Source organism: Dromiciops gliroides, chromosome 2, assembly GCF_019393635.1.
Source record: "Dromiciops gliroides isolate mDroGli1 chromosome 2, mDroGli1.pri, whole genome shotgun sequence".
NCBI classification, from domain to species: Eukaryota; Metazoa; Chordata; class Mammalia; order Microbiotheria; family Microbiotheriidae; genus Dromiciops; species Dromiciops gliroides.
Window position 1 is genome coordinate 534,569,071 of NC_057862.1, and position 20,168 is coordinate 534,589,238.

At 42.0% G+C, this 20,168-nt stretch overlaps 1 protein-coding gene across 1 annotated transcript in view; it reads right to left on the reverse strand.

Moving 5' to 3' along the window:
- Positions 1-20,168, reverse strand: part of ANK1 (ankyrin 1) — a 344,837-nt gene that overhangs the window by 71,619 nt on the left and 253,050 nt on the right. The window contains 14 exon segments of the mRNA XM_043987736.1: positions 5,535-5,635; positions 6,488-6,518; positions 6,521-6,574; positions 6,576-6,587; positions 7,889-8,035; positions 8,037-8,071; positions 8,074-8,086; positions 10,237-10,335; positions 11,383-11,481; positions 12,783-12,881; positions 14,373-14,570; positions 19,633-19,731; positions 20,047-20,058; positions 20,060-20,146. Of these exon segments, the coding sequence (XP_043843671.1) occupies positions 5,535-5,635; positions 6,488-6,518; positions 6,521-6,574; positions 6,576-6,587; positions 7,889-8,035; positions 8,037-8,071; positions 8,074-8,086; positions 10,237-10,335; positions 11,383-11,481; positions 12,783-12,881; positions 14,373-14,570; positions 19,633-19,731; positions 20,047-20,058; positions 20,060-20,146 (1,086 nt within the window).

Genomic DNA, 20,168 nt, shown 5'->3' on the forward strand with positions numbered 1-20,168 from the left:
TGTATATATCTATATATGTATATGTGTAGAGATATATAGATATAACCTATATCAGATTACCTGCTGTCTAGGGGAGGGGGGAGGGAGGGGAGGGAGGGAGAAAAATCTGAAATTGTAAAGCTTGTATAAACAAAAGTTGAGAACTATCTTTACATGTAACGGAAAAAATAAAATACCTTATACATTAAAAAAAAAAAAGATCGACTTTAAAATAGAGTAATTCTCAAAATGGAGTCCAGCCGACCCTGAGGGTCCCCAAGACCCTGTAAGGACAGCAACATGAATATTCTTCATAATAATACTAACACTACTTGCCTATTAAAACACTTCCCTTTTCCAATTACATATCTACAGAAGCTGGATTTACTTCATATACTTCAACCAAAACAGATTGAACGCAGAAGCTCATATGACAGTCCAACTGCCTTAAGTCAGATATTAAAGAGATTTGCACAAATAATGTAAAACAATGCTATTCTTCTCCCTAAGTTTTCTTTGTTTTGGAAAATGTAGTTATTTTTCATAAAATGTTATTGATATTAACCTGCAATGGGTTTATTGTTATTTTAAAATGAATTAATAAATATTATTTAAAATGATCAGTTTTGGTTTCTTTCTTTTCTTTTCTTTTTTTTTTTTTGTGGGGCAGTGGGGGTTAAGTGACTTGCCCAGGGTCACACAGCTAGTAAGTGTCAAATGTCTGAGGCCAGATTTGAATTCAGGTGCTCCCGAATCCAGGGCCAGTGCTTTATCCACTGAGCCACTTAGATGCCCCAGTTTCAATTTCTAATATGGTAAATTTCAATCAACCAATATTTATTAAGCTCCTACTATGTGTCTTCACTGGAAAAGGAAATGGCAACCCAGTTCAGAATCCTTGCCAAGAAACCCCATGGGGTCATGGAGAGTCAGACACAGCTGAACAACAAAAAATGTGCCAGGCACTGTGATAAATGCTAAGAATACAAAAAGAGGCAAAAAACAGGCCTTCCTGCCAAGAAGCTTACAATCTAATGGACAATAGATATAACTCACATAAACAGAAGGTTTTTGAAGTCCTCAGTAGTTTCTGAGACCAAAAAGTTTGAGAACTGCTGAACTGGAAGGCCCAAGAAAGGTTTTATATAGGGGCAGTTAGGTGGCACAGTAGATAGAGTGATAGACTTGGGGTCAGGAAGACCTGAGTTCAAGTCTGGCCTTAGATACTTACTAGCTATATGACCCTGGGCAAACATGCCTCAGTTTCCTTATCTGTCAATTGAGCCAAAGAAGAAAATGGCAAAACACTCCAGTATCTTTGCCAAGAAAATCCCAAGGCCATTGTAACAATTGGAATGATGCCACCTGCTGTAGACTTACTGTAGGAAAGCTCCGCCATGAGGAGAAGGTGTCTGAGGGCAAGCCATGCGCCTTTTCTTTGGCGTCAGGAAGTGATATTTGCTTGTGGGAAGAAGAGAGGGCGAGGCTGGTTCTCTAGCTCTCTTTTGCTAGGGCTCTCGTAGAGAGCGGAGCAGGAGAACTATAGCTCCCTGAGATAGATAGATGAATCTAGGCCTTTCTCTCCCTCTTCACCAAATTCTTATTCTCCTTAATAAATGCTTAAAAGTCTAAACTCTTGCTAAAGCTTATAATTTATTGGTGACCACTCATTGGATATTTTAGACAGATGAGCTAGAATTTTAGCCCCTTACACCATGAAGCATCAGACATGACTCGTCATCATCATCAACAACAACTAAAGAACATGGCACCTGAATTGGGCTTTGAAGAAAGCTTTAACGCCCTACTTGCCTCAGTAAAAGAAGTGGATTGGACCACATGACCCAAGCGTAGGTATCCTCTAGAGCTCTCTCCTCCAGTCCCATAGATTCAATTAGCAACTCTACACAGATACATCCCAAATCTACATGTCCAGTTCTAATCTCTTCCCAGACTCTCCTCATAATGGGATCATAGAGAGGAACAAAAATGGCAAGCTTTGGCCAGTCATCTGGCCCAACCTCATCATTTTGTAGCTGAGAAAAATGAGGCCCTGGCTGTTGAAGTGACTCACTCATAGTCACCCAGAAGTAAGCTTCCAAGTGGGATTTGAATATGAGTCGTCTGATTGCAAGGCAGCTCTCTGTTCAGTATTGTTGTTGTTCAGTCCTATCCGACTCTTCATGACCCCATTTGGGACTTTCTTGGCCAAGATACTGGAATGGTTTGCCATTTCCTTCTCCAGCTCATCTTACAGATGAGGAAACTGAGACAAACAGGGTTAAGTGACTTGTTTAGGGTCACACAACTAGTAATTGTGAGACCAGATTTGAACTCAGGCCTGACACTCTATCCACTGCACCACCTAGCAGCCCTAAGTATTTATTAAGCACCTACTATGTACCACGTACTGTTCTAATCACTGCTACTCAACTACATTTTACACACATATTCACTTCTTCCTCTGAAGAAATGCACCTAAAGGAATGCATAGGAGAAAAATCCACAGACATTTTAATCAACATTAACAATGGATTTTAAAGTTGTTGGGGGTTTTTTAAAGCTATTTTGTGGTGCACACAGATTTGCATGTGAAATTCTACAAAATTGTCAGACGTGACTTTGTAATTTTTTTTTTTACCATGGAAACAAAAATCCATCTGTGTAGTGTTTGTACTTGGAGTCGGTGCTCTTTAAATATCATGAAACTGGCTCCCATTTCTTTTGTGTAAGTGGGAGGGGGAGGGGCCCACTTTTTTATTTTCGGAGGCAAGAGTAAATCATCTCTCTGAGGGGCTGAATGTTACAAACGGCAAGGTTGAGTCTGTGGCTGGAAGCAACAGCAGAGGCAGGGATCCAGGGAGACAATGGGACTTGTAAGTGAAACTTGAAGGCTGACTGATAGATATTCAATTAAAAACCAAAAATCAAGTAGTCCATCCATATCAAGGGGCAAAAATAGGGGGCTGAGGTTCAATTTGAATGGGCTGGCTGTATCTCCCTTGGAGACCTCAAGATGTCAGCTGGGCCCATGTGCTGGCCCACAGATCTCTCACTTCTCTGAAAGAGTTAAGCTTGCACTTAATGATCTAGCATTAGACTGTCTACTATTATACATTGTTTGTACTAAGAGTGTTTCCTATGGCAAGCCTTGTCTCCTGAACTAATTGGAATCTCTCTGAGGTCATAAGTTCACAGGATCAGATTTTTGAGTTGGAAGAGACCATCTAGTCCAACTTGAATCTGAAGAATACCATTCATTGACATCCTTGATAAGAGTCAGGGTGGTGGTATGGAAAAAACACTGAACTTGGAGTCCAGAGACTTGGATTTGAATCTTGTACCATAGTCAAGTCACTTACCCTCCTGAGCCTTACTTTCCTTACTTATAAAATAATAAGAGTGCCATCTACCTCATAGGATTATTGTGACTAAAGTGCTTTGCACACCTTAAAATACTCTAAAAATATGAATTATTGCTAAGTGGTTACCTAACCTCTGCTTGAGTATCTCTAGTGATGAAGAGCTCACTACAAAGAATGAAACAATTCCTACTTGCAATGAAGCCAATTCATTACATCTTTGATAGCTCTTGTTTTACAATTTTGAATGATATCATTTTTGGGGTCATATTTATTTCCTAACACATCCCTTCTCCCAAGCCTAGCCAGTGAACTGTACCTTATTACAAAAAAGGGGATGAGAAAAAGAAAATACAATTAAACTAAAACAACCAAACACATAACTTGAAGCTGACAGTGTAGTCAATGCTTCACAAGCGCAATCTCCCATATCTGCAAAGAAGGAAGGGAGGTAAATTTTCTTATCTCTTCTTCAGGGACGAACTTGGTCATTATAATTACATAGACAGCTCTTACTATTGAGAAGTTCTAATTATGTTCAACTGTGATTTTTCTCCCTGCTAATTTCAACCCATCAGTTTTCTGGGCCCAAGCAGAAGCAATCTACTCTTTCTTTTATATGACAACCCTTTAAATATCTGAAGACTATTATCTAGCTTTCCCCACATCATCACTTTTTTGGCTCATAGCTAGCCTTTCCCGGTTCTTTCGACCAGTCCCCCATAGGGCATGCTTTCCAACTCCCTTACTCTCCTGATCACCCTCTTCTGGATATGCTCCTATGTGACAGACAATATCTTTCCTGGAATGTGATGCTGAGAAATGAACACAATACTCTGACAATAAGTATTTATTAGATGTGGTCCAGATAAGACTCTGGCAACCTAATCAACAGACTTTGGCACACCCACTGTTTCACTCCCTCTGGACAATAATACTTCCATTGATATAACCCAAGATGATAGCTCTTAAATGATCATCAGGGACCAAGGTGTTCATGAAAATCCCATTTCTGTTTACTTTCATTTTAACAAAGGTACCAGTTTGAAGAAATGAAAGGAAATAGTGGTGAATAGTCGAGTGTACTCTATTATTTCAAAGGATCAATAGAGTCTCAGAGCTGGAAGGAACCTCAGAAGTCATGTGGTCAATCTTCTATCTGAAGTAGAAATCTCCTCAAAAATATCCCCCACCGTGTTTTCCATGATTGCCCATGCATAACTTGTATTGGATTGCTCACCATCTCAGGGACTGGGGTGGGGAGGGAGGGAGGGATAGAATTTGGAACTCAAACTCTGCAACTTCCACCCATTGCTCCAAGTTTGTCCCTTTATGGACAAGCAGTACAAAATACCCTTTCAAATACTTAAAGACAGCTTCCAAGTCTTCCCAAATTTTCTTTTCTTCAGACTGACTAACCCAACCAACGACCCTTTGTGTGGTATGGTCTCAAGACTTTTCACCCTGCCTGAAGGACAATCAATTCAAATCTGGCCTCAGACATTAGCTGTGTGACTGTGGCCAAGTCACTTAACACTATTTGTCTCAATTTCCTCCTCTGTAAAATGAGCTGAAGAAGGAAATGGCAAACCATTCCAGTATTTTTGCCAAGAAAACCCCAAATGAAGTCACGAAGGGTCAGATGGGACTGAAATAATTCAACAGCAACAACAATACCAATGAAATCACAGGTCCAATTCCTATCGCTGTCAAATGGACAATTTGGGGGGTGGGCAGTGACTATTCCTATTTTATACACACATATATAAATAAAAATGTATATAAATCCTTCACTTTGCAACCACTTAATTGGAGGAGTCCAAGTGTTTTAACTAACAAGCTTATTGAGTTCATTAAAGAGATGATTCATTTTGCAAAATTTTGATTTCCCAATGATGCTTTAAAGGAACACATTTGTTGTAGACCCTGAGTTCCATCTATATGGTGCACGGAGATTTGTGGTTGAAAAGTGTTACCTACTTTTCTACTCATTCATAATCAAAGAACAACATCAACCACAATTGAAGATTTTTAAATCCTGAAATGAAGACTGAATTTCTTAAGTAGGTCCCCTAAACCTTCTAACTGCTGCCTAAATCGTCCTCCCTCAGTAGTCTTGGCAGACACCCTGCTCCCTGGCAGTCAGGGGTGGAGGTGCTGCCAGGGATGGAGAAAGGCAGGGACGGGCCTTACCCAAGCAGGGCTGTGTGGAGAGCCACCTCGAGGGAGCAGAAGTTTCACAATCTCTAGATTATTGTGATGGACAGCAACATGGAGAGGGGTGAGGCCATTCTGCAGAGAAGGAAAAACAAAAAAACCAAATTACCCCATCCAGGTTGAACGCTAGGTCATTTTTCACTGGGGACTCCTACACTTGAGGCACAAGTTTCTCTAATTGGAGTCTGAATGGGCACAACTCTGACTATGGGCTCCCTCTTCCTCCCTTCTCTTATTCGCTCCCAAACAGGTCAATCTGAAACAAAAACAAGGTAAAATGAACACCCAGGATAGCTGTGAAGAGAAAATGAAGCCACTCACATCTGTGAGTTCAATTTGCATGGTGGGTGGGGGGTGTGAAGTGGAGGGAATGGGGGAAGAAAATCTATCATACTTTTGATATAGAGGTAGCATTCAGTGGTAGGGCTGAAGGGATTCTGGGCTAGTTTTCTGCACATGACGTTCAGGTCTCCTGTCTGTTATCAGGAATTATATATTTTCACCCTCCAACTGTCTCTCCCAGTCACGTGTCTCAACTGGCAATGCTAAGTGGTTACAGTGTGCCAAGATGCAGAGGCTTAATCAGAGTGCCCCCGGACCAACTTGGCACCAGAAGACTGGGGTTCTGGATCTTGGTTCTGCCATTTATTAGCTGTGTGACCCATAGGCAAATCAGTTCCCTTCTCTGAGATTTAGTTTTCTCATCTGTAAAATGGGGAGGGGGGATGGGAGATACTAGACTAAGGTCTCTTCTGGCTTTTGCTCTACCATCCTGTGACTCTAGCTATAGGGTGCCAGATTAGGAAGAGGGGAGGTGGAGATGGAAGGGATGTTTTAAATTTAAATATTCTTTGGATGTGCCAAAGAAGGGCCTTGGTTCTTTCCTCTAACCTGAAAAAGGGAGGACCTGTGAAGTTCAAACTCACTTTTCCGAGCTGCATTTGGATGGGCGTCCCTCTCTCCAGCAGCAGCTCAGCTACGTTTACCTTTCCATATTTAGCAGCAACATGGAGAGGGGGTAAATCCTTTCTGAGGAGAAACAAAGAAACATCAGAATCTGCAGAGGACTGAGCAACATTTTGAGGGAACACAGAGTATTGGAGGGAGAGAGGCCAGATGTTCTACAAAACTAGACACCCCATTGGGAATGGCTGAACAATTTGTGGACATATGATTGGTGGTGGAATACTATTGTGCAAGAAGAAATGATGAAGGGGACGATTTTCAGAAAACCTGGAAAGTCTTATCTGAACTGATGCAGTGAAGTGAGCAGAACCAGGAGAACACTGTTTACAGTAACAGTAATAATATAAGGATGATCAACTATGAAAGACTTAGCTACTCTGATCAAGACCAGTGATCCAAGACAATTCCAAAGGACCAGGGATAAAAAATTCTATCCAGCTCCAGAGAGAACCTATGAACTCTGAATAGAGTGAAGCCTACTTTTTAAAAACTTTAAGTTTCTTGCTTCTTATTTTATTTTATTTTTGCCACATGGCTAATACGGAAATTTTTGCATGATTCCACATATGTAATTGATATGATATTTTTTGCCTTATCAATGGGTGGGGGAGGAACAGAGGGGAGATAGAGAATTTGGAACTTAATTTTTTATACAATGAATGTTAAACATTAATAATAATAATAATAATAATAATAAACTAGACACCCCTAGTTCTTAGAGCATGGAGAGTTAGCTACTAAAGAGGTGAGAATGACGGCTGATCACTACTTCAGAGATGAGCCCAAAAGCAGTCAGGAGATCAACAGGTTTGGCAACTCTAATTAACTGTGACATGGATTCATCATTTATCAAATGCTGTCTGGTAAGGCTATTCAACTTTTCCTGTGAATATGCTACCCTCACACCCTCCTTCCCCCACCTCCCAAACAAACAGACTCCTTTGAAATAGAACCATCTTCTACTTATTTTGTATTTCCTCCAGAACCCAGCATAATGCTGGGCCCTAGTACATGGCCAATAATCAACCACTGATTGGTATATTTATTAATTCTATTGTACAATTCTGGAAATCAGAGGTATTTAAGTAGAGGCTGGATGACCACTTGTCAAGGATGTGTAGGTGGGATTTACCCATCATGCAGGGATTGGACCAGATGCCTTAGGGAGTCCCTTCCTAGTTCTCAGCTTCTATGAGTCTATGAGCTCTTAAAGAGAGCCAGTCTGAGGATGCCAATTTTTCCACAGCTGCTGCTTAGGATCACCAAGACAGCAGAGTGAGTAGGACAGGGATCCCCCTCCCACCTAGTCGGCCCAGCCACACGCTTGCTTATTTTTTTTTTCAGAGGCAAAAAGAGATAAAAACCTTGGTCATGCAAGCCTGGGAAGCTTCTTTTTCTAGTAGGGCCAGGGCTGTTTCCACATGGCCCTCTCGTGCTGTGATGTGCAGAGGGGTGTGTCCAGCAGTCGTGGCGAGGTTGGGGTTGGCATTGTTTTCCAGGAGAAGCTTCACCCATGTTTGTATGACCGATTCGAGCTGCACAGTGAGTGGGGTCTGGTCATCCTGAGAGGGGAGGAAAGAAACAGGTGAGAAGACAGTGCCCTCTGTGCTAGCAGGGCTCCCCTCGGGAGCACGAACGAAGAGCAAGAGCCATTCTGAGAATTCCATGCTTCTTTTGAGACATATGTTCTTTCTTTCTTTCTTTCTTTCTTTCTTTCTTTCTTTCTTTCTTTCTCTTTCTTTCTTTCTTTCTTTCTTTCTCTTTCTTCTTTCTATCTCTCTTCTTCTTCTTTCTTCTTTCTCTTTCTCTTTCTTTCTTTTTCTTTTTTTCTATCTATCTATCATCCATCCATCTGTCTATCTATCTATCTATCTATCATCCATCTATCTATCTATTTTTCTATCTATCTATCTATCTATCTATCATCTATGTTCCTTCCCTTCATTCTTTTTCTGCCTTTCTTTCTCTTCCTTCCTTCCCTTTTAATCTATTATCTTTCTATTTATCTATCATCTTTTTATCTTATTTCTATCATTTCTATTTATAGATATTTTTATCATATTGCTGTCATCATCTTTCTATCATTTTTCCATTTGTCTATACATAATTTTTCTATTTACCTGTTAATTATCTTTCAGGGTATGTATGTATGTATGTATGTATGTATGCATGCATCCATCCAAATGTGCATCTATATATCTATGTATCTATCCTTTCTGTTAGCTATATATATATACATCTGTGTATCATGTATTTATGTATCTATGTAACTATATGTGTATCTATGCATATATCTATTTATCTATCATGTATGTATATATTTATGTATCTGTGTATCTATCTATCTATCTATGATTTATCATAAGAGTGTTATAAAGTGAGGTCCTGTAACCCTAACAGACAATTCATTTCCCACTCTACTCTGGATTTCCTTAATGTCAGGAGCCATGGCTTACTCAGAACTGCTAAAGGGAAAGGGGAACGTTTTCATCTGACTCTCCTGTTTGTACCCTAGGGTTGATGGGCTTTGTTCAGTCCCAAAGATCTCTGAGTTCTTGAGCCAGGATTCACTGTTCACATAGCGCACATCCAAGATCACAGGTCACACTCTGCATAGAGCCGCCTTCTGTCCCCAACAGGCAGGAGAGGAAGAAGACACTGACCCTGATCTTAGTCAATTGGACAAGTTCATCAGTTATTCTATGACTTGCTCGCAACTCTAGCATTTACTTCAAGGCAAGGGGAAGTCATTAAGAATCAAATAATGGATGCCCTCATTACACTGGGATTACAGTCTCTGAAAGTCAACCACTCTTTGTATTCCTGAATTCAACTCTTTCTTTTGACTCCTTAGAATTTATAGGCTTTGTGGCATGGGAGAAAGACATGGCCTTAAAGCCAGGAAGAGCTGAGTTCCAGTCCTGCCTATTACTCTTTCTGACTCTGGGGAAGCATCTTCACTTGTCAGTGGTCCAGGCCAATGGTGTCAAACAGAAATGGCTGTATACTAAGAAAACCACAAATTAATATTATCTATGTTTTATTTTACTTTTGTTTATTTTAAATTTTTCCCAATTACATTTTAATGTGGTTGAGAGTTTTGTTGCAGGCTGGAGTTGGTCATGAGTATGCTAACTCTTCTTTTTGTATCTCTCTAAGAATTTAAATTGAAGAAAAAAAAGTGCCTACTTCCATTGGTAGAGGGAATTTCTTCATCTGGGAATTCCTCTAACAGTGAAATCACAAGTCCAAGCCCTATCCCTTGATTAAAGTCTACCAATAAAACATGAGTCAGAGCTCTCTGGACTAAGTCACTTTCTTTCTCTGTCTCTCTCTGGACTGTCGCTTTTTCTGTCTCTCTGTCTGTCTGTCTCTGTCACTGTCTCTTTCTCTGTATCTGTCTCTCTGTCTCTCTCACTGTCTCTCTGTCTGTCTGTCTGTCTGTCTCTCTCTCTCAGGTCCTCAGTTTCCTCTCATGTAAAGTGAGAGAGTTGGACAGGATGATGCCCCCTAGTTCTAACTCTTAGGATCCCATGCTCCTGAAAATTGCTTGTAGAGCTGATCCCTTTGCCCAGCCTGAGTGAGAATGATAGATAAGCTTCCTGCTGCAGATATTGCTGTCCTGGATAGTCTTGGGAAGAAATACATTTCACTGAAATGGTACTCTTGATGTTCTGTCTCCCATCTCCCCCTTTTTCCCTTGTGAACTCACCTTGGCCTTGGCATTAACTTTGGCTTTGTTCTGGAGTAAATATTTGGCTACTTCTGTGTGTCCAGCTCTGGCTGCCATATGGAGTGGTGTCTCCACTTTCTGTAAAAACAAGAACAAATTCTTCAGTTTTCATGGGTGGTTCATCCCACAAGAATACACAGTGAACTCTCAAGCTCTTCCTTATCCTGTCTTAGGGGCTTTATTCTCAAGAGGTGATGTTCTTCCTCTTCTATTTTGGAAGACTTGTGAGGAAATTGTTGTGCCCCCTTCCATAGGATAGTGGGGATAAAGCTGGCGATAAGTGGGTTACGAAAGAGGGTTAAGAAACCCATGGAAATGGGGTCAAAGTAGGCTAAGTACAATAGGGAGATCAACAGAACAACCAATGGAAATGCACAAGATGGCTGGGCAGGAAAAGGTGACCCGAGTTTAGGAGCAGTGGGTCCTAAGCCAAGGTGGTCCACAAAGAACAGGACAGAAGAGCAATAGAAATGGAGGAGCTTGGGGTCTTAACTTATGATGATTTGCTTTGCATATGGAAATAGCTAAGGCAGTATGAGGCCATGGTGACGGCTAGCCGTGTTAATTCCCTTTTTCCACCCCCCTGACTCAGTTTCTTTTGAAACTGAAGGAAATTAAATTCTGGACTTAGACATATTTATTCTAGATGTAACAAAAAAGGATATGTAAATGGATCTCTTTTTTCCTTTCTTTTAAACAATTTATTAAATTTCATTTTTATGATTAAACACAAACAGGAACATTTCATTACACTTTAAAAAAACACTAAAAAAAGAGAATTGTGTATGAAACCATGAATCTCTATTATGTGCAGCTTGTTTTAAAATGTACTTTAAAGGTATACTCAAGTAACCTACATAGGACATTCCTAAGCTGCTTTCCAGAACAAAAGCCTGACGCTGCCTTCACCATCGCATTTATGTTTCTGCTCACCTCTGACATTCAAAGGTTCTTTCTGTATACCTAATTTGAAGGGAAAACGGTATAAAAAGGGTATCATGCCCCAGTCTGAAGTTTCTATGGCTCTGGGAATCCTATCCATATCCCCAGAGACATGATCTCACAAAGCGAATTAAAGCTCTTCCCTTGTCTCTGGATGCTAGGATAACAGGCCCTAGACCTTACCACATTGGAGACATTAGGTGATGCTCCCCGCTGAAGAAGATTCTTCACAATGGGAAGGTGCCCCATGAAGGACGCTACATGGAGTGGGGTCAGTCCAGACTGCAATGAAGGAAGAGAATGTTAGAACGAGTTCATTGTTTAATTGGGCAAATGCCAAATGGAGAGAATGCACAGTTTATGTAGCCTGTGGTGGTAGCTTTTGAGAGTAGGGGGGCATGGTCTTTTTTTCCTTGGGTGTCAACGTGTTTAATTTGCATTTTGTGCCCTGGTGCCTTATGGGAGTGAGCAGAGGATGAAGTGGGGTGGTCTGGTAACTCCTGAAGGGCAGGACTGTAATAACAAAGCTAACATTTATATAGTGCTTACTTTGTACCAGGCACACTGCTGTTGGCTTTTTTGTTTTTTGTTTTTTGTCATTGGTGGTGGTTTTTGTGGAGTAATGAGGGTTAAATGACTTGCCCAGGGTCACACAGCTAGTAAGTGTCAAGTGTCTGAGGCCAGATTTGAACTCAGGTCCTCCTGAATCCAGGGCTGGTGCTTTATCCACTGTGCCACCTAGCTGCCCCCTGTATGCATTTTCTATTGGGAAACTAGGTAGTGTGGTAGATAGAATGAGTTCTTCCTGAGTTCAAATCTGGCCCCAGGCATACTGTTAAGCACTTTTTCAATGATCTCATTTGATCCTCACAAGAACCCTGAGAGGTGGGTGCTATTGTTACCCCCATTTTAAGATGAGGAGGGACTTGCCCAGGTTGTTCTTTGGGAAAAGGACACTTCTTTGAAGCAGGACTGAAAGGACAACCAGGCCGAGTGAGGCATTGGTCACCCTGAGCAGACCTGAGATTATGACTTTTGGTCAGTGTCAGGACAAGATGAGTTTTCAGAGGTAGGTCATACCTACAGAGAGAGAACACTACACCCTCCTTCCTGTAACTCTCTGTGCCCTGGGTGTGGTAATAAACCAGGAGGGAAAATTTAAGATATATGGAATAATCCACAACTTGGCTGAAGGACAAACAAAACACTCCAGCTACTTTCTGGTAACAGCCCAAGTGTCTGAAACAGAATTGTGGACACTGTGGAAGGCATGGAAAAGGCCCTGAGCTGGGCCACGTTTCATCCGACCAGCCCAGAGAAGCACTGGCTGGAACAACCCACCTCAGGTACTGCCAAAGCAGCTTAGGACTTGGGAGCTGCACAAACCCACCTGTGAATGGGAAGCAAGTCCCTGAGAGATAGGAAATCTCTAGTGGACTGCTCTGCCTAATAAGATCATATATCCCCAAAGCTTCTGAATTGGGGGCTCAGGATGAAGAAAGAGTATCGAAACCTCCAAGAAAAGAATGGAAAGTAACCCAGGTCCTCACTGGGCTCTGGCTGCTGAAAGGCGAGTTACCTACCTCTGTGACTGCATCGATGGAAGCTCCTGTCTTGAGCAGCAACTCCATCACGCGGATGTGATTCTTCTTACAGGCAATGTGTAAGGGCGTGAAGCCGTTCTACAACACAGACAGACAGGAGATGCCCACACACCAGTTCAAGAACACAGAATGTCACCTTGTGTCTAGACTGCAGCCTTCGCAGTCTTTAAAAGTCAGGAGGTTTCCACACATGAAATGCAAATAGATGTAAGTCATGTGGCACACAGGTGGGCCTCCCTTTACACACTAAAATGTTCCTCAATAAGCAATAATCATAATCATAATTTATAGCTACAAAGTACTTTTGTAAGTCTAAACAATTTTTTATATACTTGAAGTGGTCAGGATTTTGGGAGGGGTTGTTTTTAAGACTGTATCTCCCTATCGCATTCAGGTTGAAAGTAGGGCCACTCATGAATCTGATCTCCAAAATGATTGAAATAGACGTTTTAATCTGTTCTGTTTTTCTAACATGAGCCAGTTCACTCCTTCTGAGTCAGTTTGGTGGCTCTTTGTTCCCAGGGGCTCACCTTACTGGTACGGGACTTAGTGTGGATATCTGATCACTCATGAGAGCTGATTGTTAAATTTTCAGTGTGAAGGTTCACAACTCAGAAATTGGCCAATGTTACAAATCATGACTTGCTTTATTGTTTTTTTGATTGTCTAGACTTAACAAAGTGATGAAGATGTCAACAATACAGATTAAACTTAGAAATGTGTCATGAATACGTTTTTCCCCCCAGAGAGCTGGTTGTTAAACATTTATCAGCACATCACTGAATACAGGCATGATTCACCATGCACATCTGGGAAAATGTTCTTTTAAGGAACCCCTTGCTGAATTCTTCTGTATAGTGACGAATGCTTTTGTAAAACAATTTCCAATTTATTAATTTGTATAAATTAAGTTTTTTGTGCATTAGGTTTGCATTGAGGTAAGTTTACATTGAGTGAGGTGCATCTACAGCATAAGCTAACAACTTGTGTGGGGACAAGGGACAAACAAACACCTTTGACTTTTCTTTCTTCTTGCCAGAATGGCAGCACTATAGAGAATCCCCTAACCATGTACTGGAGGGTCCTAGGATAACTTCAGGAACTCTTTAAAGGTGGGGCAAGGGGGATATAGCTGCAACCTCTGGAGAGTTACTGCTTTAGATCTGGACTCACTTTGGAGAGTTGTGAGTCCCTTTGAAAAGGGCAAATGTTTGGCCTGGGTACATAACTGCAGAAAGATTCTGAAAATATTTCTTCTCTCTGATGCCAGCTCAGACCAGGAGCAGGTTACCCCCATGTGAATCGTGAATATGAAGTGTGCTGGGCCAATCTAGTGAAAAACTTCCCCCTGAATAAGGGTATCTCACTCTCTGGCATTGACCCAGGATAGGACAGCGATGCAGGACATTTGGGGCCTTCAGAACTGGGTTAGGAGGGATGACACTTCACAATTGTCAGCATCCTGTCAAATGTCCCATAACTCCCCCTAAGACCCTAAATGCTATGGACATTTTTAGGACAAAAACTCCTCCCTCAGCCCTCACCCTTTTCCATCATCCTTCCACTCACCAGGGCTCTGGAGTTGGGTTTGGCCCCTTTATCCAAAAGCACCTTGGCCACTCTATGGTGGCCACAGTGGGCCGCTACGTGGAGAGGCGTCAGGTGGTCCAGGGTGATGTCGTCTATTTCTGCATTGTACTGGAGCAGGAGCCGTACACAATCTAGATGGTCTCCCTGAGCTGCCATGTGGATAGGGGACAAACCATTCTGGGGAAAGAGAGGAAAAAAAGATGGAACTTCAGAACCCCCTTTTCAATTTTCTCTCCAAACTCACCAAAAGGTAACCTCCACTCTAGCCAAGCTATCTCCTGTCCCCTGAATGCCCCTTGCAACATGGCCTGGCAGGAATACTGGATTTGGAATAAGGATACTAGTTCTAATTCTGGCTTTGCCATTTATTACTGTGGGATATAGGACAAGTGACTTAATGTCCTTATGACTCAGTTTCCTTGTCTGTAAATTATTGTTGTTCATCCTTTGTTTTTGAAGGGGACCAACATCATCATGAGGGTGATGTCTTGACTTGTGAGTGACTTAGATTTAAGTGAGGCAGGGGGCAGTTAGGTGGCGCAGTGGATAAAGCACCTGCCTTGGATTCAGGAGGACCTGAGTTCAAATCCAGCCTTGGACACTTGACACTTACTAGCTGTGTGACCCTGGGCAAGTCACTTAACCCTCATTGCCCCCCCCCAAAGATTTAAGTGAGGCAGAGCTGGGCATAGGTGTCAGCCTCACTCTCTCCTCCAGAGTCATTGAAGTCTAGTGGCAAGGTAAAAGTCAGGATGACTGGCCCAGCATGCAATGGCCTTGGCCTTTCTAACTTAATGTCTTTCCCAGGTCTCAATTCGTCTTGAATACCAATAGCTGTAAATTGAGGGTGGTGAACTAGATCAAAGCATTTTTCTTTTGGGGGGTGGGCAATGAGGGTTAAGTGACTTGCCCAGGGTTACACAGGTAGTAAGTGTCAAGTGTCTGAGGTCACATTTGAATTCAGGTCCTCTTGAATCCAGGGCCAGTGCTTTATCCACTGTTCCACCTAGCTGTACCCCAAAGCTTCTTAAACTGGGTCACAATCCTATATGGTGTCATGTTGTATGTGGGGGTTGAGAAAAATTTGACAACAGTAAAAGGTTATGTATGCCTAATTTATATACCTATATACCCAGGGTCATATAAAAATTTCCTGGGCAAAAATGGGTCAGGAGTGGAAAAAGTTTAAGAAGTCCTGGACTAAATGATCTCTAAATCTATCAGTAGCAGCTAGGTGGTGTAGTGGATAGAGCGCCTAGTCTGGTGTCAGGAAGACTCATTTTCCTGAGTTCAAATCTGGTCTCAGACACAAGCTGTGTGACTCTGGTCAAGTCACTCAACCCGGTTTGCCTCAGTTTCCTCATCTATAGAATGAGCTGGAGAAGAAAATGGCAAACCAAGCCCAAATGGGGGTCACAGAAAGTTAGACACAACTGAAATGACTGAACAACAAACTGCATGGGTAGAGGGAATTTCTTTCTCTGGGAGTTCCCTTTACCAGTGACATCACAAATCCAAATCTCTATACTGATACCTTTTTATCTATTCCAATACTTTAACATTTAATCACTTACTGCTCTGTACTGTTGTTTTTTTCTTTAAATTTTGAGTGTGTGTGTGTGTGTGTGTTTATCTTACCTTACAGACTATAAATTAACTAGGGGTAGGCACTATTGATCACAGTGCTCAGAACACCTAAGGGGCAGGTAGGTGGTACAGTAGCTAAAAGCTGTGGCTAGAGGCAGTGGCTATAGTGTTAGTCTTGGAGTCAGGAAGACCTGAGCTCAAATCCAGCTTCAGACACATTAGCTTTGTGACCCTGGACAAGTCACTTAACCACTGTCTGCTTCAGTTTCCTCATCTGTAAAATGGGGGTCTTAATAGCATCAACCTCTCAGGGTTGTGAGGATCAAATGAGGTAATACTTGTAAAGTCCTTTGCAAACCTTAACATACTACATAAGTGGGGCAGCTAGATGGCGCAATGGTTAAAGCACTGGCCCTGGATTCAGGAGTACCTGAGTTCAAATCCAGCCTCAGACACTTAACACTTACTAGCTGTGTGACCCTGGGCAAGTCACTTAACCCCCATTGCCCCGCAAAAACAAACAAACAAACAAACAAATACTACATAAGTGCTAGCTTATATGTATGTGTATATATATATATATATATATATATATATACATATACATATATATATGTGTGTGTGTGTGTGTGTGTGTGTATTTGTGAGGCAAACAGGGTTAGGTGACTTGCCCAGGGTCACACAGCTAGTAAGAGTCAAGTGTCTGTGGCCGGATTTGAACTCAAGTATTCCTGACTCCAGGGCTGGTGCTTTACCCACTTCGCCACCTATCTACCCCCAAGCTATTAATATTAATGGTAGTATAATACACCGTGAAAGTGCTCAACAAATATTTGTCAACTGAATGATAGAATGTGAGATCTGTGAGCAACTGTAGAGGAGACTGATCTTAGTCCCTTATTGATTAGATGAGGAAATTTAGGCTGAAGAGGCAGAGGTAAGAGTGACCTAGCCAGAGTCATAGAGGTGGTATAATGACAAAGCCAGGACACATAATCAAGTTTTCTGTCTTCATCTGGCATTCCTTATACCACCACCACCACTACCATCCCTATCACTAACAACAACTGCTGCTGCCACTGTCACTACCACCACCATTTCTATAGTACCTACTGTGTGCGGCACCATGTTAAGCATTTTACAATTATTGCCTCATTTAATCCTCACAACCACCCTGGGAGGCAGATGCTATTATTAATCTGATTTCACACATGGGGAAACTGAGACAAACTGTTGAAGTGACTTGCCCCCAGGTCACACAGCTAGTAAGTGTCTGAGGCTGAATTTGAACTCAGGTCTTCTTGACTTTAGGCCCACTGCTCTAATGAAATTTGTGATGAAATCTCTCTGCTGCTCTAAACACACACACACACACACACACACACACACACACACACATACACACACACACACCCCTACCTTTTCTTGCATTATTACTATTTATTTTTCAGCAATTTAATTTGGTCAGTAAATATTCACCTTATATTTATGGATTCAAAGTGACAGTACTTTATTTTAATGTTGAGCTAATTTGATGGTAAACGATATTAAAGGTAGATAACATACATTGTTGTATGGTGGTAGGAAATTAAATTTTGGACCCAGAAAGAACATTTTCAAAGGGTTGCTTAGATACATGAACATTGATATTAACAATAATAATAATAGTGGCAGTAATGTTACCTTCCATTGGCATAGTGCTTTATACTTTCCAAGATATTTTTAAAAGCTTTTTTACTAATATCTTTTCTTTTTTACATTACCTTCATTTCCAGATGTATCCCTTCCCTCCCCTATTTAGGGAGTCATACTTTGTAGCAAAGAATAAAAAAGAGAAATACAAAGCACTTTCATACCCATAGTGCAAAGGAAGGAGTACTGGATTTGGAAATGGAAGATGTGAGTTTGAATCCTGACTCTGCCACTTACAGCCTGTAGGACCTTGGGTAGGTCAATTCAGCTTCAGTTTCATTTTCTGTCACAAGGGGATCAGACCAAAAGGCCTCTCGTCCTATGATCCTATGACCCAGTTCTAACCCTTTGACTGAAGAGAAGAAGAAAGCATGGGCACCACTCATTTGAGCTTTAGAGAAATCCTGGGCAATGATCTTATGGGGCTCATTTTCTGGATGAGGAACCTGAGAGGGTCAAAAGACTTGTTCAAAATAAGAGGGCAAGTCAGTGTTGGAACCAAGAAGAATAAACAGATCTAGCCAAGAAAGACACACTCTCCCTGCCCCTTTCAAGAGAGGAATCCTTCAGGAACACAAGATCTCCTTGGGTCTTTTGAATGGTGTGGAGCAATACAGGCATGTCTATCTAAGTTTGACAAAGATATTGGCAGAAGGAGGCTGCTGTTCTTAAAGGAGGAGGTTCATGGACAAAAGATGAGGTGGGCTGGGGTGGTGGAGAGAGAGTGCCAGGCTTTCTCTTTAGGTCACAACTTTGCCCTTTGTGATCTGTGGGAGCCAGTATGGCATAGGGTGTTGGTGTCACACTCAAATAGAAACAGAGGCCACTAAATCAGAAATAAGGATGCCTATATGCTGCACACTGACTTAGAAAAACCACATGTTATCATCATCTATGTTTTATTGTATTTTTATTTACTTTGTTACATATTTCCCAATTACATTTTTTTTAAGTGAGGCAATTGGGGTTAAGTGACTTGCCCAGGGTCACACAGCTAGTAAGTATTAAGTGTCTGAGGCCGGATTTGAACTCAGGTACTCCTGACTCCAGGGCCGGTGCTCTATCCACTGCGCCACCTAGCCACCCCTCCCAATTACATTTTAATCAGGGTTCAGGCTGCAGTCAGGAGTGTCGTGGGCCACATGTAGTGCCTGTATATATGACATTTCTGGTATAGGGCCCTAGACTTGGAGTTTTGATGACCTGGATTCAAATCCCGATTCAGACACTTCTTATGTGACCCTGGACAAGTCACTTAAGCTCCCTCTGCCTCAGTTTCCTTATCTGCAAAATGGAAAGTAGGGATTCAATGGAGTCTAAAGTTCCTTTACGTTCTAACCCTGTGACCTAGGAATATTTATCCTATTTCATAGGGTTACTGAAAGGAAAATGCTTTGTAAATATTTTAAACAAGGCATAAAAAGATGAGTAATTCATAGTCTTTTGCCTCTTTTTGTATTCCCAGCACTTAGCACAGTGCCTGGCACATCTGACCACTGGTTGGTCTTTTTTAGTCATGTCTGATTCTTTGGTACTCCACATGGGGTTTTGTCAGCAGAGATACTAGAGTAGTTTGCCATTTCCTTCTTCAGCCTATTTCAGAGATGAGAAAACTGGGGCGGCTAGGTGGCGCAGTGGATAAAGCACCAGCCCTGGAATTAGGAGTACCTGAGTTCAAATCCGGCCTAGGACACTTGACACTTACTAGCTGCGTGACCCTGGGCAAGTCACTTAACCCCCATTGCCCCTCAAAAATCAAAAACAAAAAAACAAAACAGAGATGAGAAAACTGAAGCAAACAGGGTTAAGTGACTTGCTCAGGGTTACACAGCTAGTAAGTGATTAAGGCTAGTAGATGCTAAGTGAATGTTTATTGAATTGAATTCATAGTAATAGCAAATCTGGGCACAACCTTCATAAACCTTGGAAAAGGGCCTTCACACACAAATGAGGCACACACCTTGGTTTTGGCCTGGATGGGTGCCCCATGGTCCAGCAGGAGCTCTGAGATTCGCACATGCCCATTTCTAGCTGCACAGTGGAGAGGAGTCAATTCATCCTTACAAACAAAACAAAAACAAACAAACAAAAAACCAACCTCAATTATCAGAAGCCACTCAGAGAAGCTGATAAGGAGCATCCTCCCAGCCACCCTTTAGTAACACCAAGTGACACTGTATCCATAAGGACGATTTCTTTGTCTTCATCTGCACCGTGGCTGCACACTGCTCGGTTAGCCTTTCTGGTGCATTGTTAATTAGGTCACTGAGAGAGCCCACTGCTCATCCACAGAATCTGCCTCGAGAGCAAAAATCCCTCCCCCTGCATTTCCACAGTCGGGCTCCCTGGCAGGCACAGCGAGCCCAGAACCTACCTTGGTCCTTGTTTTCTATCTCCGCCCCGCGGTCCAGCAGGAGGCGGACCATGATCACATTCCCTCTGCGAGAAGCGATGTGCAGGGGAGTGATACCATTCTGGGGAGGAAGAGGCAGACAG